General features: G+C 32.2%; 2 protein-coding genes and 2 non-coding genes across 4 annotated transcripts; 1 reads left to right on the forward strand and 3 right to left on the reverse strand.

Moving 5' to 3' along the window:
- Window positions 1–913: 913 nt before the first annotated feature.
- TRNAD-GUC (transfer RNA aspartic acid (anticodon GUC)) lies at window positions 914–985 on the reverse strand. The gene has a single exon. It is a non-coding gene; the product is annotated as a tRNA-Asp (tRNA).
- Window positions 986–4,117: 3,132 nt separating this feature from the next.
- On the forward strand, window positions 4,118–4,189 carry TRNAD-GUC (transfer RNA aspartic acid (anticodon GUC)). The gene has a single exon. It is a non-coding gene; the product is annotated as a tRNA-Asp (tRNA).
- Window positions 4,190–11,040: 6,851 nt separating this feature from the next.
- Window positions 11,041–11,910, reverse strand: LOC125829606 (protein MIZU-KUSSEI 1). The gene has a single exon (XM_049508811.1). It carries the CDS (start codon window positions 11,745–11,747, stop codon window positions 11,046–11,048), a length of 702 nt encoding a protein of 233 aa, XP_049364768.1. The 5' UTR covers window positions 11,748–11,910; the 3' UTR covers window positions 11,041–11,045.
- A 1,210-nt stretch (window positions 11,911–13,120) lies between these two features.
- LOC125829565 (uncharacterized) lies at window positions 13,121–15,082 on the reverse strand. Its single transcript, XM_049508779.1, has 3 exons — window positions 14,371–15,082; window positions 13,456–14,315; window positions 13,121–13,396 (listed from the first exon to the last, which is right to left on the reverse strand). Exons 1-3 carry the CDS (start codon window positions 15,080–15,082, stop codon window positions 13,121–13,123), a joined length of 1,848 nt encoding a protein of 615 aa, XP_049364736.1.
- Window positions 15,083–19,799: the final 4,717 nt, after the last annotated feature.

Below are 19,799 nucleotides of genomic sequence, written 5' to 3' on the forward strand. Positions count from 1 at the left end.
ACTATATGTTGGTGAGAATAATAAATTTTATGTCGGTGAGAATAATAATTTTTTAAAAGTAATGATGTGATTATAAATTTTATTTACATATGAAATAAATGGTTAGTAGATATAAATGTGGGTTGTTTTAACAAAATATAAACTCATGGATCAATTTTTGTATTAAAATATCTCAAATCATGATATGGAATTCCCATATAATTCCATATCATGATTTTTGGAGAATATGAAATTACATCTCATGATATGGAATCATGAGATGAAATCAGCGTAAAATTACATGTCCAAACGCTGATTCCATCTCACGATACCATATCGTGATATGATATCGCATGGCCAAACACCTAAACGCCTACTAAGCATTGTCTTTGTCTTCAAACTTCTTAATGAAAGCGCGACTTTGAAATTGATATTGTTGTAATGTGGTGAGTTGCACATTTGCAGATAACAACTAAAAAGGAAAACACATGAAAGATGAAGATGTAAATATGATGACGGGTCGTGAACACAATAGGAAGAGAAAGAATATTATAGCAAATGAAATTAAACAGTTAAAAAAGAGTGAAAAATTTTTTTGAATCTTGTTTTGAGGTCAGTTTTAATGGAGGAGAAGTTAAATAGGAAAAAGAAGGGTATTATAGCTGTTGGTAATTAAAAAATGAAGGAAAAAATTAAAAATAAAAATAAAAAATCTGATGTGGCATTTTCTTTTTTAACTTTTCACTCTTAAAGACAGTGTAATCACTTGCTATGTCATGTGGCACGAGAGGGATGTATTTAAGCTTAGTTCATCAAGTATAGGGGTGTTTTTAAGCCTATCAATAGTTTAGGGATGAAACCAATAATTCGTGTCAAGTTTGGGGTGTTTTTAATACTTCTCTCTATATAAAAAAAATAAGCCATAAAAAATAAACGCCGCTGCCGGGGATCGAACCCGGGTCACCCGCGTGACAGGCGGGAATACTTACCACTATACTACAACGACCTTGTTGTTATTTGTGAAGGACATTATCTAATTGTTAGTACAAAGATCTATATTTTCATTAGTATTTTGTTCCTCAGTCTTATAATATTTGTCCCTTTCACTTCCCAAATATCAAAAGAAATTTATTATCATCAACAATTTGTTTTAAAAAGGGGAGCTATATTATCATTTTGGAATGGACAAATTTACAACTTATAGTATGTTCCATTCAACTTACCAACTTATTGTTAGAAACTTATCGAAAACACCTTCTCATGAACACTTGTAGAAATTATAATAGATTGAGGCGTGTCAAAAGGACACTGTCTTTAGGGATATCTCACTCCATATAGGTGTATCTCCTAGGATTCAACATACTCTTTTAATATAAAATTAAGAGTCAGAAACTAACAAAAATTCAATTGAAAGAAAACTCAACACAATAAAATAGGGAAAGCAATATTATAAGTTTAGCTCTCTTGATTTTTCCACTTCTTCCTTCTCAATATTACATAAACAAGATTATATATGCAAAGGAAAATGAGCTGCCAACGTCTCAAAGGGAGAAAATGATCAAAATGATCCTTAATGTATGGCTTTGATTCCATTTGGTCCTTAATGTATGGACTTGATGGAAATGGTCCTTTATGTATCATAAATTGTGATCAATTTGGTCCTTAACTCTAAAATTAATATTTTATTTTATTTTTACCGTCAAAATACACGGAATATGTAAAAGATGCGCTCGTTCAAGACTTTCCTTCCCCTGTTTCCAAAAATTCCAAAATTGCACATCAATTTTTTTTAACCAAAAGGGCAAAATCGCTCCTGACGGAGCGATTTTCTTCTGACAAAATTGACGTTGTTACTCCTTTAAAAAACATAAAAATCGCTGCCGGTCCAAAAAAAAATTCTTTTTTCTTTAAATTGTTGCTGTGAATTATTTTTTTAACAACGCTGCCCCAACAGCGTTTAAAAAATAGAAATAGCTGCTATAGCAGCCATTTTCTTAAAAAAGTTTAAATTTTTTTAAAAAAAAAATTTCCGAGGCGAGGACTGCTTAAAAAATAATGGGAAATCGCTCCACGTGTAGCGATTTTAATTAATTTTTTTTTAAATAATCGCTGCCATTAAAATTTTAGGGTTAAGGACCAAATTGATCACAATTTATGATACATAAAGGACCATTTCCATCAAGTCCATACATTAAGGACCAAATGGAATCAAAGCACATACATTAAGGACCATTTTGATCATTTTCTCTCTCAAAGGAATAGAAATTAAAGCGTAGGAGTGAATGTCATAAAATACATTAAAAACAATTTATTTTGGTTAAAAATAGACGTTGCAACAGCCATATATTTTTACCAACATTAATAGTGATTTATGATATAATCAAAAAGATATGAACACTCATTTATATAATAGAAATAGTTATAGTTAATAATATCAATACTTTATTTTGAGATATTAGAATCATTTTTCCAACACTTATAATAATATATTTTTGGGAAAAAACTCAAATATGCTATCGAACTTTGAGAAAATGGGTCATGTATGTCATGTGTGAACTTTGAGAAAAGACTCATTTATGTGATCCGTTAAAAGTATGGCTCATCTATGTCATTTTAGTTAAGAAATAATGTTATGCGTGGACGTTTTCACAAGAAGATTTATATGCTTGTTTATTTCTGGTGTGCTATGATATATATCTGAAACATCTCATGAGAAATATGTATTCACGCCTTATTTAAGTGGACTTGGCTCCTCACTTAGTTGATTGTTGAAAGGGAATTGAAGAATACAATTATAAAAACAACAAGAGAAAAGTTTTCAAGTGCATCAACAATTTTTCCTTTTTTTCTAATTGACATGCATGCCTCTATAGACTATACGTTATTTAGTTGCATTGGCGTTTATATATAGTTCTGTTGATCTCCATTGTCGTTAGAGTATAGTTGAATGCACTGTGGCTCCTTGCTCAGATTTATGAAAATTAATTACTGATCAAATGGATCCATTAGATTAGAAAAATAGTAGTAAAATTGAAACCTCTCTGGAGGGGGAAAGAAGCTATATATATATGAATCTGAAAAATGTTACATTGATAACAAAATTACAAATCATGTACTCCGTTAGTATGATTGAGGAAAAGATGATTCAACATTATATTGCCTTCGACTTCCAATTCCCCTCTTAAAACTGTTTGGGACACTATTCTCCCTTTTCTTGGTGCTATACAACTTATGCCGAGTGAGGTCACAGATAACGCTGATAATTAATTTGAACCCAAGCTTTAAGGCCTAAATTCTACGTTTATTCAATGGTGGTTCGTAGGATTATCCAAATTTATTTGCACGACAAAACAATGCAGGCTTATTTATGCCTTATGTATATATGATGAGGTGTGCTACAATCTGGATTTTATTAGCAACACTTATTTCATAAAAAAAACTCGTAAATTATCTAATTTTAGCAATCACATGCAATGCAATGCCCTTAGTAGCTAGTCTTAAGTAAGGCGTACAAGCCAGGTGATTCACTACGAAGCAAAGAAAAGGCTGGATCGATGAATAATACCGTAAATAAAATCTCTACAGAATTTGAATGATATGCTTCTCCCATTCTTCATTACCCACAGATATCCATATTTTTCCTATCCAGGATTGCTAATTTGCCATTCACTTTTATTATGCTATAACAACTCCCCATCTTATGATCAAAGGAATTCCAATTCTGAAATTTTCACTGACGTCAAACGCTACGCTACTATGAATATGTAACAATTCAATATATAGATAATTTCACTAACGCAAACTATGTGTCACAACAAAATTAGGGAGTAATACCTTTTTATCGCCTCAACATCTCAATTCGATCTCCTTTCTAAATCCTTTAGCCACTTCGAAATCTATCACTGATTTAGTTAGAACAATCAAAAATCAACTAAATAAAATATATTGTAACTTTGTCCATTCTAAAATGATACAATAAAGTTGCCCCTTTTCAAACAAATTGTTGATGATGATAATTTTCTTTTGATGATTGGGAAGTGAAAAGGAAAAATATTGTAAGACTGAGAAACAAAATATTTATGAAAATAAAGATCTTTGTCGAAACAATTAAATAATGTCCATCACAAATAACAACAAGGTCGTTGTAGTATAGTGGTAAGTATTCCCGCCTGTCACGCGGGTGACCCGGGTTCGATCCCCGGCAGCGGCGATTATTTTTTGGGATATATATTTATTTGGAGTCACTAGCATCTCCAGCCCAAACACTAAATTTGGTGTCAGCACTATTTTTAGTGTAATCAACTTCAATCCACTGCACCAAAAAGAAATATTTTTCTTTCTCTTCATTATTATTTCTTATTTCATTTATATTTTTTTATTTCATAAAACAAATTCTTTCGAAAACATTCACCATAAATAATTCATGGTGAATGTCAATTACTACTTTGTTGAATGTTTATTATTTTCGGTTATTTTTAAGTACATTGTATTATTTGTTTATAAATTTATATGTTTGCATTTTTAATTTTTGTGAAGGTTAATTGTAGTTATATCCAATTATAATTTATAGTAGAATTAACATAAATTTTTTTTTTAAAAAAAAAGTCATATATAGAAAAATTAATTTATAAAAAAGCTAAATTTTATATCTAAAATTAATATTATAAAAATATTACATAAAAAATAATTAAATATACAAGAGATTTAATTAAAACATACAATTTATATAATGTTTAATTAAAAGTGTGTATAGTGAAATAATATTAAAATATTTAAAAAGTAAATTGGTGTGATTAATAGAGTTTACCAAATTTTAAATTTGGTGTTGATCGGAGATGGTCTCAATTCTTTGGTGTAAAATTCGGTAGAAAGTAGCTTTAAATTTATTTAAAATTGTCAACTCAATTCTTTTAAGACATTTGTCTTCGAAAATTAAATACTTATAGGTTATTAGAACAATAAGCAAAAAAAAAAGATTTAATATATGAGAATAAGTAGGAAAATTGTTAGTACTACAGTTTTCATATTTTTATCCTTTCACTATTTGTAATTGGTAAGAACTCCTAATATTTAGTACTCCCCAATTAGTTAAAACAATATCTACGAGTAGAACTTCATTTACAACATTATTAGTTATTTTATTATTGAGAGTAATTGTTTATCTCAATTTATGTGAAAAAATCAATTGTACGATAATTATAACCATTAGATTTTGGATATTATTTTTTAAATCTATAAGCAATTATCGATGAAATTCGTAATTCAATTAAAAATATGAGGGTCTTTAGAAATGTTGATTAAATTTTTTGCCCTTCAATAAAAGTTTCCGCTTTAGACAAAATCGTCTTTTTACCATTTTTTGAAATAGTTATCATTTAATTATTATTCTAATATTTAGGAGTTTGAAATCAACTAAAATTAGAGTTGTTAAATGTTTCCTTATTAATACTATGCAATAAACCATATTTATAAAAGATAAGTAATAATTGCACAGTGAACTCACGTTGGAAAAAATCCTAGCACTTTGAGATCTTTTAGATTTAGGAGTCTTTTCTTATATTTAGTGATTTAAAACTAATCCATCATAATAAGGATTTACAAAGTTTTTATCGAAATAACAATAAAGGAAGAAATTCTACTTACTTTAGGACATAAATTAGTTAATTGATTAATTTTCTTGAATTTGCAATTAAAAATAATTATATATCTACATATTTTTTCTATTTCGAACTGATAAGTGGTAACTAAATATGGCTCTATTCACAAGATTTTTTTAAATTAAAAATTTGACAGTTATTTAATCATAATCACATTTTAAAATAAATTTTAATTGTTTATTAATCAGCAAAAGAAAATATCAAACCTAAACTACTCCTATTTTGCTTATTTTACCAAAATTCTTTTGAAACTTTCCGTCAAAGAAGACATACATGGAGGTAATAGTTTTTGAAATATTCTCATGGCTTCCTGTCAAATCGTTAATGCGTTTTAAATCCATTTCCAAAATTTGTAATTTCCTAGTATCCGAATCAGTTTTCGTGGATATACATCAATGTCATAGTGAAATCAAATTCATTGTGCGTCAAAATTCAGAGTTATACACTGTAGAGACTATAGAAGCAATGGAAGAAGGAAAAGTGTCCCCTCTTCATATTGATAATTTTTGTGAAAAGCTCTTGTACGACCCAATAGGGTGGTGCGTTAATGGTTTGTTTTGCTGCTCGATTGACCACATAGATCGCGTTGTAATTTGCAATCCTAGTACGAAAGCTGTTAGATCTCTTCCCGGCTTGAAAAATGAGTATCTTGAGAATTTCTATGCAAGGTGTTATTCCTATTCAATGGGTTTTGATCCAGAAGAATAGTGTTGATAACATTTAATGGACATAAAAAGCTTGAGAAATTGGGTTTTTACTTTAGGTATAGACGAATCATGGAGAGAGATTAAAAGTAATACTAATTTTACTCTGCCAATTAATAAGAAGAACCCAGTTTGCGTTAGTGGAGTTATCTATATGATGAGGACAAACTATTTGTAATGGCGTTTGAGGTTAAAAGTGAAAAATTCAGAGTCATCAGATTGTGGAATTCCACATGATAGTTGGGAGTTATTATAACATGTTAAAAGTGAATGGCAATTCTGAATGAGAAGCTTTTGTTTTTCGTAGACCATATGGATCTGTGGAAAAGAAGAATGGGAGGAACATTTCATTCAAATTCAAATTCCACCACAACAATGGACAAGACCAGAACGACCAACCTCTTCTGATGGAGAGATTTTATTTACCAAACGTTCCGGGTCATGCAAACTCATCTGTTTCTGTTACAATGTCACGGAAAAGACATGGAAATTTTTTAAAATCCAAGGGCTTTTAAAAAATAGTTGGATTTATGATGAAAGGCTCTTTCCAGTTGAAAGAATATGCAATAGTGCTTGACTTTTGCTTATGGAGTAGTTTATATTTTTGTCTCCTTATTCATGTCTTACTCTGCTCTTCATGAATATTTGAGTAGTCGTTAGATGTTGAACTATGGAGGATGTGATACCAGATCATGTAGATATGTTTGGTGTTGTGAAAATCCGAAGCAAGTAATCCATATTTGAGCTCTGATGTGGTTAACACTCAACAAATTAGATGATTGCATCACTTGTGTTCTGTTTTGGCGCAGCAGATGGCCTCTGTTTTAGCAATACATATTGTGTACATTACAATTCATAGGGCTATATAGAGCTTGCGACAGTTGGGTACAACAAAAAATAATGACATCTATCAAATGGCGAGTTTCAGAGGCATATGCAGGAGGGGGTCACTGGGTTCACATGAACCCATGCTTTCCTCCCGAAATCATATAGTGGTAAGTATTCCCCCTTCATTGATTGAAAAAAGGGGGATGTTGCTCTGAATAGATTAGGGGATTTTGAAAGTGAAATGAGTAAATTTTTTAGAATTCCTCTGCTTTGGTCTGTTCAAATCTTAGTAGAGACATGTCTTAATCATTGTGGAAGAGTGTTTTAGTTTATAACAAAATACAAGTGGAAATGGTCTCTCGACATCCGAAATTATTCATTTACCTTAATAACCAACCTGTTTTTATGTCAAATCTTATATCTCTTTGAAAACATTTTCATGCACCATTGTAATCGGATACAATGGTGGTTCCATAGTTGAAAACCCCGCGGACCACAATGTTGCTCAGAATTACCCTGAAATCAAGTCAGAGCAAGAGTAACTAATTAGTTTTTTTTTTTATATATATAAAAAAAAGGAGGAAATTATGCCTTTGGTCATATGTGGTTTCTTGTACTTCAATTATCGCTTTATCTATGTGTTTTCTTGTACTTCAATGGGGCGCACGACTATATTATTTATTCTTTCGGTAAAAGGAGGATGAACTTGTCTAGTTGTTCAATTTTATACAAGTTTAAGTGTCTACTTGTGCACACCCAAAGTTAAAGGTCATAGTTGTTCAGTAACGTCAAGTTAATGGTCATGTTTATGTATTATTCCTAGTTTTTTATGCAATACATTATTAGAACGTGAAAATATTGCAATTCTTTCTTCTTCTTTTTTGTTACACCCGATATTTGTTACTTGTATTGGCCTCGACAAATTTGTTGTCACGCTATGTAAGACTCATTTAAAGAAAAATGCTTCCCAACAGAATTTGTTTCATAGTCAAGTCTCGAACGAATTCTATTCATCTTCCCACCACAAACCTTGTTGGTTATTGTGTTTCCACATTGATGGATGAATATGTGGCGAATACAATTCTAGATATCATTGCTTCATATTCACCTAAAATGATCACAAGATTCAAAGAGAGTTATATGTAAATCCTAAAAGTGATTGCTATCTTCTTTGTTTATCAGGTAGATTTATGAGGAAATCTTCCTCCCTTCATTTTAAGGTTAATATACATTATATTAGTCCTTTGGTTCTACAAATTTAGGATCAGAGTTGGTTTAAAAAGAGAGAAATTATTTCACAGAATCATTGATTAATCTTCAAGCCAAGGGTGGAGTTAAAAAACTCAATCATCAGAGCTACAAATCATATATGACATGGTATACGGTTTCCTACATGGAAGATCAAGATATTTGGGAGGTCGTTAATGGAAGCAAAGTCAAAATAGGAGAAGAAGAACCGAATGTCACATGGAAAAAATGGAAGATTGAAGTTGGGAAAAAATTATTTTTTCCTCATAAACACCATAGAAGATGACGTTTTGGGACATATATGAGATGCTGGAACTCTAAAGGAAGCTTGGGACATGTTGCTTGGACTATTTTCAATGAAGAATGATACATGACTATAACTTTTAGAAAGTGGGGTATTGTCGATGGCTCAATGTGATATGAACATTGTGAAATACTTTCACAAGGTAAAGTCGATATGTCGTGAAACTTCAAAATTAAAGTCAACAGCTCCAATCAGATAAACCGGGACGAAAAGAATAATCATTCATTGTTGCAGATCTAAATGTAAAAGATTTGTTACTACAGTACAGGGATTGTCAAATTAACCATCACTTGTTGAGTTTGAGAATGTGTTTGTTGGCCAAGAAGTCATGTCAAAGCAAATGAACGGAGTTTCTCTAAAAGGCGGGGAGGAGACACTCTATGTCAACAAAAGCATAGGAAACTCTAAGCAGTACAACACTGATGGATCCAAGAAAAAAAGATATTGATGAGTCAACAAGGAGAAAGAAGCTCTCGTCTAGGGGACAACGACAAGAGGTTTGAAGGGAAGTGCCACAACTGTGGAAAGTAGGGCCATAAAGCGAATGTTTGTTGGTTCAAGCAAAAGCTTGTTAAAAGAAATGTTGTTGCCACCTCTGATCCAAAGTAAAATAGTGAAGATGACTGGGATGTCAAAGCACTCTTTGTTGTAAAACAAGAAGAGTTAGCTCTTGCAGTAACAATCTCTAAACAAATTGACTATTAGAATGACTAGATTCTTAACTCTGGGATGCTCAAGCTAAGCTATTTGACAGGTGACAAAGAGAAGTTGCAAAATTTGTCTGAGTACAAGGGAAGTTATGAGGTGGTGACGGCCGATGACATAAAATTACTGATAACTTACATCGGTAAGATTGTAGTAGTGGTGATATCTTTGGGTCATTTTGTTCTGTTAGTCCGCAAGATATAAGAATAGGAAGAGACAGTGATGAAGGAGCGAAGATTGAATTTCGCATATGTAATATCTACAGAATCCCCATATATAAACAAGACAAGAAAGAACGAGATTGTAGACTTATGACATATGCGGTTGACTTACATTAGCTGCTCTAAATATAGTGACATGATGGAAAAGTCAATATTATATCAAAGAAGAACATGACTGCAGACTTAGCTTATGACATATGTGGTTGAGTTACGTTAGCTACTCTAAACATAATTATGTCATGATGGAAAAGCCAATATGTGCAGGCTGCCAGTATGGTAAAGAACAATACTACTAGAGCATTACGTTTTTATTCCTCAAGAAATAATTTTCGAAACATTTTCATGACTTCCTGACAAGTCTTTAATGCGTTTTCAAATTTTATAATTCTCTAATATCATAATCAGCTTTAATTTCGTGAATATTATATACATCAATGTGGTACAAGTGGAAACAAGTTGTTTCTTTGCAAAATGGGGATATCTACCCTATAGATGGAAAGGAAGGAGGAAAAGCTACCTTTCATAATTTCAGTGATCATCTCTACTTCTCCAAGCATATAATAGTTTGTTTTGTTGCACGGTGACATACCTCGTTGCAATTTGGAATCCTAGTACAAGAGTAATAAGATATCTTCCAAAACTCGAGGAGTTTGATGAAATAAACTATCGCGCATTGTAGAAAATGGAGTTTACATTGATGGATTCCCGAACAGAGTTTGATTAATGACATTTATAGATATGATGAAAGCCTCTTCCCAGTTGAAAAATATGCATAAATATGCAAATGCCAAGCCTAACTTGTCCTTGTGCCAATACAAAAAAGTATGCCTTTGAGTAGAAACACCACATAAACAAGAAAAAAAAGGTTTTATATATATTCACATCGTAGGATGGATAAGATTGATTCATCTTTGGATGCGAGCTAGGATAAAAAAATATCCTATTAGGGCACTTTCCCTTGAATGAACCTTATATGGCACAAATTCAGATTAATCGAAACTCCAATGCCTTTTCAACTTACCAAAACATAAACCTACAAGTACATACCTTGAATTTAGTGCGCACTCAATCTAATTCTAGTTGTCGCTCAAGCAACTGTGGAAGCAGACTTCGTGAAAAGAATTGATATGGCTCTAACCTTAAAAAAAAGGAAGAATTAACAATTTGGAGGTTATAAAGTCCTAACAAACAAAAATCATCAAAATTTAAATGAATAAGTATTGATCAACAAACCAAAACATGAAAATTGTAGAAAAATAATAATCTAAAATTAGATAATCCTAAGAACCTTTCAATGCTTTAAATCTGTACACCAAATTCATCAATAATTTCCCCACCTACAAAGATACAAATTAATATATCTACAACACTAACAAGTCATTTTACAATAACTGTATATTCATATCCTCACAAAGAAAATACTCAATTCAGGTTCACTTTTTCCATCCGGGCTCAACATATATAAAGTTTCTGAGTCTTTTGATCCCACTACTCTTTCAAAATGTGCCCTCATATACGCCATTTCATCGTCCACGTCGGGCTTTGGGGGCAGGACGCCTGCCCCCATCGACACCGCCTTAAGTACCTCCATAAGATGGAGATCTTCTTCCGTGGCATCTCTCTTTGCACAATATCCACTTTTTTTCCCATTTACAAACATAGTCCAACATGGCTCATCTAGAAGTTTCATTTTCTCCTTATTATTTATATTGTCAGGTCTTTTCTCGCATTCCAATGCGATTCGCACCATCCCAAGGCTCATTTCCTTTTGCAAGGTGTTTGTTTGCATGGCTAGGTCAATTACCAGAGTAGGCAGAGTTCCTGGATTTTCTTGAATGGAAAGGCTAACACGACCTTTTCTATACCCAAACAACGTGCCGGATACACCGACTTTAGTTTCGGGTAAACGGCCACCGGGGAGAGAAGGGAGTTTACATACGGGTGTAATAATAGGGAAAGACCGGAACACATTACGAAAGGCTCTAAAGATTTTTACGGGACGTTTTTTATTATTTTTCGAGGAAGGCTTTACGAGGGATAAAGGAGTTGTGGGTGGAGTTGGTGGTGGTGGTGGTGATGGTGTTGATTGTGGCTCTTCCATTGCTGGTTAATTAATCCACCTTTTTAAAAAAAAAATTAAGGTCGAAGATTTAGAACCAGCAATGGAAGAATTGCCATTAAAGAGAGATAATTAAGGTTGTTTGAATCGAAATTAGGTAAATTGTATAGAGGAAGAAAATGAGATAGATATAATTTGTGTATCAATAAATTTGATGTTATGAAAATGATATTTGACTTGAGTTTACTTTTTTATGATCCATAGTATTCGGTACCTGAATTTGTGGAGTTAGATAGAATATTAATGATTACATATTTTTTATTGGATATAGATTATAGAAGATTAACAGGAAAAAAATATGCAAAATAAATGTATATCTAATATTTTTGTTGGATTTATAGATATAAATTGGTGCTGTGACAAAAGGCAAACGTGGACAAATACAAAAAAAATAAAAATGAGAAAATAAAGAACATCAAATTTTAACGTGAAAAACTCTTTGAAGCAAAGGTAAACATAAGAAAATATCGAGATTCAAATAGCTTCACTATAACAACTATTCTTGTATAAAAAAAAAAAGAGCCTTTCTCGAATTATTATAACGGGAAAAGTAGTAGAACAAGCACAAATAATAGCATTGAGACAGAGTGAATTGGAGTCCTTTAAAGTTATTGCTTTAAGAAATCTTCCAAAGACTAATACCAATGACATGGAACAATATAGTCTCTTGAGCTTCTCAATTTATACTAGACTAGATATTAGCATGAGTTCAATATATATTACTTATTTTGTTTCAATTTATGTAACTGATTAAATTTAGAGTCAATCAATTCTTCTGATATACTTTCTAAATATTTTAAGTTCAACATATTGTTTGATTTTCGGTTTCTTAAAAATAATTTCATCGCTAACCACTCTCTTCGTCTTTTCTTCGGTTTGATTAGGGCTTCTCATTTTCGCGTTATCAAGTCATTTGGTTGGTGGAATCACTCTGAGTTTGACTTGTTTCGTGCAGTCCTAAGGGAATGTGGCCAGTGGCGGATCCAGGATTTAAAGGTTATGGGTGCTCACTTCCTTTAACATAAACATGTTAGCAATCACATAGTGTAAGCGTATACTAACTCAAACTCTTTAATAAAAAAAAGTAAAAAAAATAAAACAACGATTAATATTATCATCATAAAAAACAACCACTAGTTATAAGTCACAATGACCTACTAGTAATATTATCATTACAAAAAGAGACTTCTAGTCTTAAAGTCATAATTTTGCTTGATGACTTTTCATATGTTGAAAACGATAAATAATAGCATCATTGCTTACATTTGTGAATATCTTACGCTCTACATAGCAAACTAAGCAACCATTCAAAAATTCATCACCAATACTATTATGAAGTTCATTTTTAATGTACTTCATGGATGAGAAAGCTCGTTCCACAAAAGCAGAGCAACAGGAAGAATGAGAGTCAACTTGATAAGCAAATAAACAAGTGGCCAAATTTGATGCAAATCTGACTTGACCAATACTTTAGCAAGATCACTAATTCCCTTCAAGTTGAAGAACCTCTTGTCAGAACCACGAACATAAACTATAAAGCTATCAAGCTGAAAATTGAGATCCCGAAGCTTGTTGATGTCAAACTCATTCATATAATATTCAGCCAACCTCATTATCTTGCCCTTATCAAACTACCAAATGAATTAACTGGATTCAAACTAGCCATACCGAGAAGTAAGTCAATACTCACAGCATCAAAACGATTATTAAGCTCTTGAAGATGCAAATCAATAACAACATAAAATATTTCAACACGTAAATGATGAGAATATGTAACATCAAGAGCTTTACGCTTTGACTTCCCAGGAAAGTAGCTAGCATCCATCTCCGGAATGACTATATCATGTTTATCATAAAAAGAAGAGACATCATCCATTAATGATTCGAATTCATTATCCCTCATATTTTGTAATCTTTGCTTTGTAAGAGCAAGAAATCCCATAGCATTGACAATATTTTGATCCATCCTTTGTAATGAGGAGTTCAATTCATTTGTCATCATAAGAATTTTCCACATCAAGTGCAGCATAAAGGCAAAATCATATTTCTTAATCGCATCCACAAGAGTTTTAGCAAGAAGTCTATCAGTATAGTTTGGACACTCACATCCAGTAAATTCAAGCACATGAATAACTGATGGAAATAGAACAATAAGATTATCTAATGTTCTATAATGAGAACCCCAATGAGTATCACCTGGCCGTTGAAGCCCACGTTCTTGATTTAATCCTCGCCCAATATGCACTTCCCCTGATATAAGCAACTCCTCTAACTGTTCAGCTTGGTGTTTCCGAAGTAAATCCCTGCGCTTAAAAGATGCTCCAACAATATTTAACACATTAGTAACTAAACAAAAAAAGTCATCTACATTTGAATCCTTCTTTGCAAGAGCCACTAGTGTTAACTGCAATTGGTGGGCAAAATAGTGAATGTAATATGCCGATGGAGTGTCATTCAAAATCAAAGTTTTAAGACCATTTAGATGTCCTTGCATATTGCTAGCTCCATCATAACCTTGCCCACGTATTTGGGATGGACTTAATGAGTGATCTGAAAGAAAAAAGTATATTGCTTCCTTTAATGAACAAGCAGATGTATCACTAACATGAATAATACCAACAAAATCGCTCTATCACTTCTCCTTCTTTGTTAACATATCTCAAAACAAGTGTCATTTGCTCCTTGTGTGATACATCCTTTGATTCATCGACTAGTATCCCAAAATAATCCCCATCTAAATCTTCAAGAATAGATTTGATTGTTTTCTTAGCACAAGAATCAACAATATCCTTTTGAATACTTGGAGAACACATCATTTCATTTTTTGGAGCTTTTTCTAAAATAATGCTTCCAACATCTTCATTAATATCTCCATACCATTGCAAAAGTTCAAGAAAAATACCTCTATTTGAAGAAGATCGACTCTCATCATGTCCATGGAATGATAATCCTAATTTCAAGAGAAATCTTGTCACATCAACTGAAGCACTCAAGCGACGCCGAGACTCACTTTTTTCTTTCTTGGACTTTTTATCAAAGGAAATGCGTATTGACTGTGATTGATTCATCAAATCAAGCATCTTATTGAAACACTTGTTGTGGATGCTATTTATATCTCCAACATGAGCTCTAAATCTTTCAGTAGCTTTGTTCCAAGCTCTATAGCCAGTCTTTGTGAAAGCAGCATCAACCACATATCCACAACTTTCACATTCATTTTTAAACAAGTAGCAACACAAACAAAATGCAGCATCTTTTGTTATGCTATACTCCAACCACTTACGACCATTAAACCAATCAGGAAAAAATTGCCGCATTTCCTTCCCAAACTTAGTTTTAGGAAATTTATGATCCTTAGGTTAGCAAGGCTTTTTAAGAATATAATATCTCCTAATATCATCACGTATATTAGGATTATATTCTGCAATGGGCTTTATAATTTTCGGATCAGCTTCAGGAGATTCTAAATCAACATCTGAAATAAATGTTTTCCTTTGAATTTTTGGAGCTATGGTTGAAGCGGTAGATGGATGAGTAGAGCTAGAACTTGGATGCCCAATTTTCGATCTTGTGACATACTTATCCATCTCAATTTACAAAGATAAATTTCTGCAAAAAAATCAATTTTATCATAGAATTAATTCACATAATTCAATTAATTTTTATTGAAATCTATAACTTTCTATCAACAACCCAAACATCAATTAATATATCTATTTGATCTTTCAACACCACAAGCAATAATTAGCAATATATGAGTCAATGAGCACAAAATTTTCAATTGCACAATTTGTTATTTGTATACATCCTAAAATTTAATTTTTGAATCAAGTAAGTTGGTAAGAAAAAAAATTATTTCAAAAGTATTCAAAAAAATATATTTTTAATCACAAAACACTAAATATGTGAGACTCTAAAGTCTAAATCTATTTATCAAGTAACAAAAAAAGTATGTGGAATCTATTTTAAGAATTAAGACTTAAAGAGTACTAGCCATAAGCAATGAAAATCTCAAAACCTAATTTCCCTAACCCTTTTTTTTCATTATCTAACTTTAATCAAACATCAAATCTTATTACCTTGCTTTTGTATTTTGATTTTGAAAAGAAAAAAGCTTGAAGTTTGTTGTTGGGCTGACTGCTTTTTCTTTGAAACAAGAAGAAGAAGAAGAAGAATGATTTCCTTGTTTTGTTAAAAGAAAAAATCCCATAAAAGTGGATAGTGGAAAATGTTTTAAAGCATAGAAAAAATGGAAAGGGCCCAGAGTCCAGACGTTCTTGTTCTGTCCTTTTCTTTGTTTCCTTTTTATTTGGGCTTGTTTGGCCCAATTTTTGTACAGAATTATTTAAATAAAAAGGAGCTTTGAGCTCCGAATTTAGACCAAAAAAAAAAGAAGTTAAAAATAAAAAAGAAAGAAAAAGTTAGTCACCCTAAACTAATTAAAAAACGCGCGTTATTTTTCAGTTGTTAACCAGTGCACCCACGACTGCTATTGTTCTATGGGTGCTTTTTTTTTTTTTTTTTAATAACGTATTTATCATATTTTCTATATATATATATATATATATATACAAATTTTTTTCCGGAGTCAATGGGTGCTCGAGCACCCAAAATTGACTTCATGGGTCTGCCCCTGAATGTGGCAAGCGTAGGGCTGTTTTTCTGGCTCCTTGTGCCCTAGATCAGGATCTAGGGCATGAATGATAAATGTATTATTGTTTTTGGCCCTATTTTATGTTTTATTTTCTGTGAGTAGTGAGGAAAGACAATGAAGAGTATGGAAAATCTCTGTAATAAGAAGGTAAGTAGTCCGTTTTTTATTCAGTGTATCTGTGATGGTTCTGTCATATATCTAGTTAAACTATTCCATATATTTGTATTTTCTATTAAATAAAGATGAGTGGTTTATTGTCATGTATCTACGCATGTTAGTCAATATATATTTGAGTTCTTTCTGTCATGCTCTAGTGTGTTTCCTTCAGTGTATCTGAGATGATTCTGTCATATATCTGGTCATATTTCAACGAGATCATTGTAGATCACACTTTATGAAATTACGGCAATCACAAATTTATCGTCGGTATAGTTAGCAATAATAAAGACACAGCGAAGCAAAAGCACACATTTATCTATTCAAATTTCATTGAAAAGAATAAATATTGAGTAGTCATATACATACACATAACAAGTTTCAAATACATGTATCTAGTACATAATTAATCCATCTAAGTCATTAAGTATGTGTTGAATACAGGTATGTGTAAAATATTTGACTGTTCATAATTTAAAAACACAAAAAATACATCTAATGAAATTAGGTGCATGAATCAAATACTTACTTTAGATACATTAGTAAAAGAGCATGTATATACTTTTATTAGAATATTCAACGAAGTAACAACAAACTAGAGTGTGTGATACATAGTGTTTTCTAAACATGAAAAATTGAAAAGAAAAATCTTGAAATTTAGAAAAATAAATTCAAATTTATGGGGAAAAAATTGCTCACTTTGTTGTTGCTCGAAAATAAATGGAAGAAATTAGAACTTTTTTTTATTCTTTTAGAAGTTGTTAAATTAGATATACTCAAAAGTTGCTAAAAGATTGATTTCCTCCTTAAATTAAGCATTTTGATTATCATCCTTAATTAAACACACGTTTTAGTCTGTGTCCAGCTTAAATTAAATGTACATCAAATATATGTATTTGAATGCGACAAATATATATACGACATACCTATTTTGATAGAAAATGCAATATTAAAAGCTAACGTAAATAAAAAATAAGTTAATTCTAAACTAATGAGATTTGTGGTGTTTATCTTTAAAAAAAAAAACCAAACAAATGCATATTGAACCGAAAAGGCTAGAATAAAAGAAGATGATGGATCAACATGACTAGGAAAAGCTCAATTATTTTGCTTGACACAAAGATAAAAAGCAATACATATGCTGATCATTTTGTTCAATAATGGAAGGTACACATATAAAGTAGCTAGATACATATAATTTCCTTAAAGCACATAAATCATAAAATATCGAAAACACTCTTATTTGAAAACAAACATATCGTTCAAGAGTTGTTATCGTAGCTAGCCTCTTATATATGAGTGACTTTAGATAAATATGTAACACTCTAATTATCATAAAAAGTGAAATGGTCTGGTGGACCGCTATACTTGTATCGATTTGTATTTTGGATCCTTTTACTTACTTCTTTGTCATTTGGACCCTTGAATTCAATAAAACACAATTTATCTAACCCTTCTGACCATTGACCAAATTTATGTGTCTTTAAGATGGCTGAGTTGGTTAAAGTGTGTGACTTCACACACCTTAAGGTGAGTGAGTATTATATTTTAGTTTTAAAAATATTAGTAAAGAATAAAATAATAAAAAAATTAATTAAAAAGTTTCCATTTTCTTCACCCACTCCACCTTCATTTGCAGCCATCTCCATGCCCGACCCCTTCTTTTTCTTTCCATACTCTTGTCATCATCTTTAAGAGATCTTGGCATTGAAACCTCCTTGAGTCCATTGATTCGCTAGCAGAGGGAGAGGTCGATGGTGGTGGTGTTGGTCGGAGACAACGGGTTCGTTGTAGAGTGAGAGAGACGGTGCTAGTAAGTGGAGGGGAGAATGAGGCGGGTGAGGGTTAATTTGGAGGATCTACTTACGACAACGAAGAGATTTTTGGCCAGATCTGGTGGTGCTGAGATTGGTAGTTTTGTGATGGTTGAAGGAGGAGAAAGGGAAAATAGGGAGAATGTACGGAGGAGACAGAAAAACTAACAGGCTAACTAGAACAACAAAAATAATTTTGACAACATGAAAAGAACATCTTCGGCGACTATCAGCATTTGAATTTGGCTTGTTCTTCTCCAACAAAGCTTCTTGAGGGCTATATACATCATTTGACTGATGACAAAGATCAACCTAAAAACAAAGGAGAAGAAGAAATGCAGCAAGGAAAAGATTTTGGGGAAAGTGTAAAGGAGTTAAACAAATGTGTAAATGTGAACTGATGAATTAGACTTACAATTGTATATTATACAGTGTAGTTAGTTATATGATAAAGTCCAATTAGTTAGTTAGTAGGGGCAAATCAGTAAATTGGTTAGAGTGTTAGTTGGTATGTTGAGTCGGTTAGCATTGTATATATAGCAATGCATATCACACATTCTGTACGCAATTGAATTCATTCTGAAGTAAATGTTCTCCATGATAAGATTCAATTACATTGTTAGTTCTTACATATTCTCTCATCTTTCCTCTCTAGATCTGAAAACTTAACATGGTATCAGAGCAATTCGAGCTTGTGATTTTGTGAATTCTTTGTTTCCTTTCCTTTCTTCTTTCTTTTTCTTCCATGGATACCTCTGGTAGCCCTGCAGGAGCTCAGATGGACACTTCCATGGCTGTTAACCCCATTAATCATATGCATCCTTTGTATTTACATCCATTAGATGGGCCAGGATCTCTTAATATAGGCATCTAGTTCACTTGTATTGATAATTACACATTGTGGAGTAAAGCTATGCAGTTGGCTTTGCTTGGGAAGAACAATATTGGATTCATCGACGGAATAATTAAGCGAGATCGAATTACTGGAATTTTAGCTCGATTGTGGGATCGATGCAATGCAATCGTGGTTTCCTGGATTATGTGTAATGTAAACAGAGATTTGCATAGTGGAGTGCTTTTCTGTTCCGATACACACTTGATCTAGGAAGATTTGAAAGAGAGGTTCAATAAGGTAAATAACTTTAGAATTTTTTAGCTACATAAGGAGATTTATACTCTTGCTCAGGGAGTTTCTTTTGTTTCAGTTTACTACTCTAGACTTAAGGATCTATGGGATGAATATGATTCAATTATGCCCCCTCCCTCCTGCAATTGTCCTAAGTCTAGAGATTTTTTTGAACATTTTCAATACCAAAGGATGTTGCAGTTCCTTATGGGACTCAATGACAACTACAGTCCGACCAGAAGTCAAATTTTGTTGATGCCACACCTACCTAATGTCAATCAGGC

The sequence above is a fragment of the Solanum verrucosum genome, unplaced genomic scaffold, assembly GCF_900185275.1.
Source record: "Solanum verrucosum unplaced genomic scaffold, falcon-dt-bn FXZP01000031.1, whole genome shotgun sequence".
Classification (NCBI taxonomy): Eukaryota; Viridiplantae; Streptophyta; class Magnoliopsida; order Solanales; family Solanaceae; genus Solanum; species Solanum verrucosum.